The sequence below is a fragment of the Octopus bimaculoides genome, chromosome 2, assembly GCF_001194135.2.
Source record: "Octopus bimaculoides isolate UCB-OBI-ISO-001 chromosome 2, ASM119413v2, whole genome shotgun sequence".
NCBI lineage: Eukaryota > Metazoa > Mollusca > Cephalopoda > Octopoda > Octopodidae > Octopus > Octopus bimaculoides.
In genome coordinates, this window is record NC_068982.1 from 154219471 (window position 1) to 154227626 (window position 8156).

Genomic DNA, 8156 nt, shown 5'->3' on the forward strand with positions numbered 1-8156 from the left:
AAATATTGTTCACAAGATAGCAAATGGCACTCTTCTTTTAATTTTGACTCTATATCTTCAGAAGGAGTTACCTTAATCCTTTCTATAATAATAATAATAATAATAATAATAATAATAATAATAAATGCCCTGATGCAGTACCAGGCAGTGTCTCTCATGACTTTTGATCTTAACTGATTGGAAGTGTTATCACGTACATTGTTTTGTCTTGATATAAAAGATGGGCTACAGCAAATATTCTGCTCAATACCACAGATTTGCTTGTCAGTTGCTTGACCTTAACCAGTTGACCATGTCCCTTAGTGGTTGACAATATGTGTATCTCTGATCACGAACAGAAGTGGTGGGGGAGCATCATAGTCATGTGTTGAGAGGAATTATTTGGGATTCGAATAATTTACCCCTGGAAACATGTATGCTTTGTCCAACATCTTTAAACAATCCTTATTCATGGAGCTTTTGAGTGGGATGGGCTACTCGACCTGAAGAAAATTCTAACTGGGCCCCACCTGCGAGGTCATGCGCTGTTTGTCTTCATATGAGATCACCATGTCGCGCACATATGGTTGTGATGCATGTGCCTAGTGTACCCTTATCAGACTGGGCTTCGTATATTTTACTCCAGTGTCATTTTGATGGCAGGCGCTGCTCTCTCACTCAGTAATAATAATAATAATAATAATAATAATAATAATAATAATAATAATGCGGAAGAGGAGGGGGGTTCTAAGTACTTGAGAGACTGCTGAAAACTTGTGGCTCCTAAAGTTACAGGTAGTAACCTGCTCTCCACATAATTCCTACCACGAATAAGACTGAATGTGAGCCAAACTAAAATAATAATAATTTTTCTGACATGGGCACAAAACCTGAAATTTGGGGGAGGGGATAGTCGATTACATTGACTCCAGTACACGTCTGCTACTTATTATATCGACCCCAAAAAGATGAAAGGCAAAGTCAACCTCGGCTGAATTTGAACACAGAACGTCAAGAACGAAATGCCGCTATGCATTTTGTCCTGTGTGCTAACGATTTTGCCAACTCGCCGCATTCAATAATAATAATAATAATTCTTTCTACGATAGGTACGAGACCTGAACAGTTGTGGGAGGATCTAGTTGATCACACCGACCCCAGTGCGCCACTGGTACTTATTTCATCGACTCCGGAGGGAAGAAAGGCATAGTCAGAACGTGAAACCGGAAGAAATGCCGCTAAGCATTTTGTTCGGCGCGCTAACAATTCCGCCAGCCAGTCTCCCTAATAATAATAAAAAATAATGATAAAATTATTAACTTACTATGAGTTTGTATTTTGAGTCAAACTTAAATACCGAAGAATCACCAGATTTTGCTAGCTCTATTAATTTTGCACCACCAATAATAAATCTATGAAAAAAGGGAAAAACTGAATGAAGCAACATGGAAATAAATCAATAAAACAACCAAGACATTCTAAACCTACGCTATAACCAGAATAATTTAAATAGTTACAGTAATCAGAATATTGTAAAATCGATACAGTAATCAAAACAAACAGAAAATAAGACATATCTATTTTAATATCACAACGTGATTAAACGTATTCAGATTAAAATTCGAATTATTTTGAGGAAGTCTTTTCAACTTATTCTTTAAGGTTACGTAAATTACATTTGCAGCTATATCTTTTCCTTTTTGTTTTTTTTTCTTTTCTTTTCTCTTTTTTTTTTCAAGAAATTTGGAAGTGACCTAATGGATGGTTGGCTGCTATTTTATAGCATGACTACGCAGAAATTCCCTCGTTGGCGTCTGTCAAAACCGGTTCTTCATCTCGGTTAGAGATGTATGAGAGGCGAATTGCAAATCAGCAAGAAACTAATTGGGACAGTTGTTGTTCTGAGGCAAATAATGAATGTTTTAATACACATATACATTGGCATGTAATCTACTACTGTTTTAGTCTTTTGGCTTAAACCGTTCTGTTCATATGCGACTTTTAGAGACTTCAGCAGTAGGTAGTTTGGGATTTAAATGCAGGTGAAATTTCACTTGTTGGCGGGTTCTTCACCTCTGATCTAGGTTAGTAGTTCTGAACCTTGTTTTGACTATCTCACAGCTACGATAAGTATCGGATCTCTTCCTCATATATAAATATTTTTATTTATCCCCGTAACACCAATGAATCTGTCTATCAGAAAACGGGAGAATTTTATATAATTACCACTTATTATAGTTATTCTGTTCTTCATGCAGAATTCAACTGTGTTAAATTTTCTCATGGCATTATCATTAATTACTCACTTATTAAATATTTGTCATTCAGTATCTTTGTCATGTCAGTCTTTCTAACGGTAAGTACAAGTAAAGATTATGCGACATCGAGAAGCTCTCATAATATAGAAACGTATGCAGAATTGTTACTGTACTTGCTATAGATAAAACTCCTCTAACCTTGTCCTTCATTCAGGTTTTAATCATTTTCAGTTCTCAGAGTTGTCACCCTTACCTTTCTTGAAAAGAAATGTTATTAACATTAATGAGTTTTCTTTCCATTACAGGTGTAATTTTAATTGATTAAGTGGTTTTGCTCACACTAAGTATATTAACTCACAATATATAACTATCAGTTATTTTACTATCAATGGTGAATTTCAGATCTTGAATTTAAAGTGTTTTGTTGTATTGCATTAGGAATAAAACAATTCTTTTCTGAAACATTAAAGTAAAACTCACATCCTCGCCAAGCCCCCTTCTCGAAAACCCTATTGATTCTCTTTAAGGAGTGAGGCGTTGCTTCCTTAGGTCGAGAAGCAACTGAATTTTGGCCTCGAGCCTATTAAAAGTCATAGCTTGGGCAATATAATAGGTTGTCCTATTCGCTACATTTATTGCTTTGTGCTTATGCAGGATATTATTAGATATGTGAAATAATTTTGGTAAACATTCTGATGGGTACGTTTTGGTTTTGAGTGAGGGTGCATGGAAGTTTTAATTGCTTTGCATAATAACCCGGATAATTGTCGGATTAAGTTTGAGGCTGAGATTTGTGAATAATTACGTATATTGTTTCTATAAATAAAAATAACAGAACATTAGAGAACGAAAAATACATATACCTGTCGTAAGAGCAGTCTGTAGCTGCTAGTGTTGTGTCCGTGCCATATTCTATTGGCCAGAAGTATTCGTCTGATTTGAGAGATAATAACTTCTCTTCTTTCTTTGATAGATATCTGCACCCAGCGTTGAAATCACCCATTGCAATGAGAGTATCAATTTTGAATTTATTTTGTCCCGCTTTAAAAACGTCAGCTAAGGCAGTAAGTTCACGAACGACAGTATCTGGGTCAACATGAAGGCCAATGATACCAATTTCTGTAACAGCTGTAATAGAATACAGTTCATTATAATAATTAAATGCATACTATCATTTCAACATTATGAAAAACAAGTATCATGGTGTTTAACATCACTATGGTACTTATTTTATCAACTCTTGAACGAATGAAATACAAAGTCAATCTCGTCAGAATTTGAACTTAAAACATAGAGAAACCGAACTAAATACCACAATTATTATGTCCACCGCTTTGCTAATTCTGTTAATCTACAGCCATACATACATACATACATACATACACACACACACATACGTTATGTATGTATGTATGTATGTATGTGATAATTTGTACGTGATATATGACGATGTCCTAACATCAGTAAAACAAAATGAAAATGTAATAATAGATAAATATAGAGAAAGACGGAAACAGGAAAAGGGCTAAAGTTATGATATTCGTCCATTGGTGATCAATGAAGTCATTGACTTCGACCACGTGACACTTCAACAGGAGTCACATCCCTGCAAGGAAGCAGAGAAACACAACTGTTCCCACCAATACTAGGTATACTGTACGACCGAAACTACCAAAGTGTCGGTAGGCCAGTGTCGGAAATGTGTAATACCACGATCGCTTTAATGAATGGTCTGCCGTCTATGGTTCCAAGCAGTTTCAACCATCAATAATCAATAAAGACCATAACTGACTCCGCGTCTCTTCAGTAAGGAATGCTGTCGTGTGGGGTGGAGTAGAGAATCGTTATTGTTCCCGACTGTATTACACTTTCTGTGCACCTGAAACCACGGAAGTGGTTATGCGCCATTGCCACAGACGTGCAAAATACTTCAGCCACCACAACAAGACTTGGGTTTAAGTGACAAGTCTGTCAATCGTGTGTCATGCAATCTTTCCCGATTTGCACAGATGCAAGATGAGCGCAAGGCGTTTCTTTCTTTTTCAACGGAAAAGGAACTGTGCGTACATTGGCCCTACTCTCTCCTTTTCGCGCAATATGCCCAGTGGTAAGATGAAGTTCAGACAATTGAGTCAATTAGAAAATGGAGGGACGATGCATACTCTGTGAGCAGATAAGGTTTTTCGTAAATTATAGTGTGGCTTACAATGCATTGGTTCAAGTCCATCCAGGATCTTCCAGATGTATATTATGGCATATCTTTCTCGCCTACGCTCTAAGGAATAAAGTCTTAATCTCTTGAGTTTTCCCCAGTAGCTTATATGCTACATAGAGGCTATCTTCTTCGTGCAGCTTCGTTGGATTGCCTCGAGTTCTGAGATTAATTTGACACTGGTTGGTGACCATAGCTGAGAGCAATAGTCAAAGTGTCTTAGGACAAGTGTACCCCAGAGGACCATCATGGTTTCCTGATGCCTTTTTCTAAAAGTTCTAAGAATCCATCCGGTTAAATACAAAGAATCTATCATGGTTAAATACAAAAGAGAGAGAGAGAGAATACTGTACCAACTCTAACACTAAAACATACAAAATAGATGCAGAAACCTTCACTATAGCAGTAGGCAAACGGCAGAATGGGAAGGTACCTGGAGTACCGTATGGTGTCACTCAGGCAGCTAAATGAAAGCAGCAAAAATAAATATATTAATGCAGTCCTGAGAAGTGAAGTAACATTGTACGAGTTAGCAGTGAACTCCTCAAGAAACACTCCTGATGATATCATATACAGCTCCAAAACAGCTGGGCTCTCTTATCTCAGAGAAGATCTGGATGGAAAGTACTCAGCATAAAAAAAAAAAAGATTTTGCATGGGTATGTTGCCCGGAAGCTTGAATAAGACAGTAGAATTGACACGAAGCACAGCTTCTCTTGGACACAAGACCACTACATCACATCACACTTTGAAGGCTATGCGTTTGCAATCCAGGAACAAGAGATTTCCACAAAGTACCTGATGAACGGGAGAGACAGTGACGCTCTTGCAATCCCAAGGTGCAACCGCATCTGTAGGCTATGTCATGTTTCTGTGGAAGACATTACTCATGTGATCAGCAGCTGTCCTAAAATGTCGCCACGGTACTACCTCCCTATGCGGCACGATGTTGTTGCTAAAACAGTTTACAATGTCATCCGCAAAAAAGACTGTCCTGAAATAAACTTAGAAAATCCCTCTGTTATGGAATACATTCATAAACACCAACTCAAGGAATACTGGTGGAATATTTCCATCAAAACTTCTGTCAAATGTAAGCCTAACAGGCCGGATATTGTTGTTTGGGACAGAGGGGCAAAGATATGTATCATCAAAGAGGTTAGCTGCCCTGCAGTTATAAACACCTCTTTGAAAATCAAAGAAAAAGAGGATATCTATGGACAACTGCTTCGAAACCTTCAGCTTCTATATCCAGACTACGAATTCATTTTCATGCCAATGATAATTGGAGCACTAGGTTTTGGTAGTAAATGCTTAAAGGAGAATCTGGATACACTGGGATTTTCAGAAAGAGAAATCGACCGGCTGATTCGTGCATTACAAGTCCAATCTGTGAGTGGAAAAATATGTAAGACTTTTCTCAAGTTCCAAACGTGAATTTGTCTGTGTTAACTGCATCCCAAAGACAGAGCCTTGTATCTTTGTTGGAAGTCGGCTCTCTCCTCAGTGGAAGATTTATAATAATTAAAAAATAGTAGAGATATACATACATACATACCCGCGCGTGCTCATACATACACACAGACATACGCACACCCATTCATGCACATAGAGAGAGAAAGAGAGAGAGAAAGAAAGAGAGAGAGAGAGAGAGCAAGAAAGAGAGAAAGAAAGAGAGAGAGAGAAAGAAGGATAGAGAGAAAGAAAGAGAGAGAGAAAGAAAGAGAGAAAGAGAGAGAGAAAGAAAGAGAGAGAGAGGAAGAAAGAGAGAGAGAGAGAGAGAGAAAGAAAGAAAGAGAGAGAGAGAGAGAGAGAAAGAGAGAGAGAGAAAGAAAGAGAGAGAGAGAGAGAGTAGCTACAATACTACATTTGAGTTTGAAGAGTTCGGTTACGTTGAGGAGTGATGTTTCGAGCTGTCAAAGTTGTTTATCTCGAAATATCAGGTTTTCCTTCTCTTCACATCATCCGAACGTATAGACATCTCTTAATCTTGTCTGTTGCCAATACAGATAACCTCCAGTTCCATTAAGTTCTATATTGTATCTTTTTCTTTTGATCTTATCTACATCTGTTGTAACTGCTTTTTCTTTCACATGAATGGCGGAATGCCATTTAGACTTTATGAACTCCATATAAACGGACAATCTTTACAGTATTATATGACAAGCTGCTCTATGCCACCGCTGTTGTTGATGATCTGGCAACGAGTGCCAAGCTCTTTATTATTTTCGTCTGTAGAATATTGGATATATAACTAAGAGAGATTGATAACTAACTTAGTCGACATAGAATCAGCTTACTTGCTGAAGTGTCATTGGTAATCAGTCACAAAGACATTGGAAAGGGTTATGGATATTTCCCTCTGACTGCCATTTATCAGCCTGTCTCTGTAATTCGTGGCACTCCGTCGGTTATGACGACGAGGGTTCCAGTTGATCCGATCAACGAACAGCCTGTTCGTGAAATTAACGTGCAAGTGGCTGAGCACTCAACAGACACGTGTACCCTTAACGTATTTCTCGGGAAGATTCAGCGTGACACGGCTGGCCTTTCGAAATACAGGCACAACAGAAACAGGAAGAAAGAGTGAGAGAAAGTTGTGGTGAAAGAATACAGTAGGGTTCGCCACCCCTCCCCCTGCCGAAGCCTCGTGGAGCTTAAGGGGTTTTCGCTCAATAAACACCCACAACGCCTGGTCTGGGAATCGAAACCGCGATCCTATGACCGCAAGTCCGCTGCCCTAACCACTGGGCCATTACGCCTCTACGTTTCTGTAACAACGACTTATCTAAGGTATAATATTTACTGAAGAAATGTGATGCCATTTACTTACATAAACTTGGGATCGAAAATTTTACTACGAAGGGTTCTCTTTCAAACGTATCTTCTCCCTTTTCCTCCGAACCATCGTCGTAGTGAAATGAGTCAACTATAGTTATTCCGGTGTCATTTCTGAGTGAAAAACAAAATTCATCTATTAATTCGAGATACAGTAATCACTCGCCATACCGCGGTTCACCTATCGCGCCCACAGTACATCGCGGATTCTTCTGGCTAATATATGAAAATTTATATCGCGGGTTTCTGCGACCGATTGGTGTTTATATTTTTTTTTAGGTTTTAATTATTTCTGTGGTAAAATAAGAATTTTCACCTCTAAAAATAAAACTACAGTACAGTACTGCACTGTATAACACATTAATTAAAATATATTAAAAGAAAATACGTAGTGTACCGTAGATGAGTAAACAAAGAATCGCACATACTGTATGGAAAACGAAACACGGGAGGCGAGTGTGTGGTGTTGTTTTGCCTTTAGAATAAAATTAATATATACAAACTATGAAAATGATTAAAAAAATATGCGTAGGAGTGGCTGTGTGTTAAGTAGGTTGCTTACGAACCACATGGTTCCAGGTTCATTCCCACTGCGTGGCACCTTGGGCAAGTGTCTTCTACTACAGCCTCGGGCCGACCAAAGCCTTGTGAGTGGATTTGGAAGGCGGAAAATGAAAGAAGCATAGTCGAGATGGTATGTTTTCTTCTCTTACCCTTGTTTTTTTGCAAACATCTTCAAAATGACTTTCTAAAATGAAATTCCATTATGCAGCTGAGGAGTACATTTTCATTGTAAATTCTATGTGGTGTTCTCACTACATGAATAAATGGAGCTTGTACGAAACGTACGTGCTGCTATAACCTATTGA

At 38.2% G+C, this 8156-nt stretch overlaps 1 protein-coding gene across 1 annotated transcript in view; it reads right to left on the minus strand.

Annotated features, from left to right (window-relative positions):
• The window catches only part of LOC106869599 (deoxyribonuclease-1), a 32689-nt gene that overhangs the window by 20657 nt on the left and 3876 nt on the right, over positions 1–8156 (minus strand). The window contains exons 3-5 of the mRNA XM_014915403.2: positions 7283–7401; positions 3101–3365; positions 1304–1391 (exon numbers count right to left, since the gene is read on the minus strand). Coding sequence (XP_014770889.2) covers positions 1304–1391; positions 3101–3365; positions 7283–7401 — 472 coding nt within the window. The remainder of the gene's footprint in view (positions 1–1303; positions 1392–3100; positions 3366–7282; positions 7402–8156) is intronic.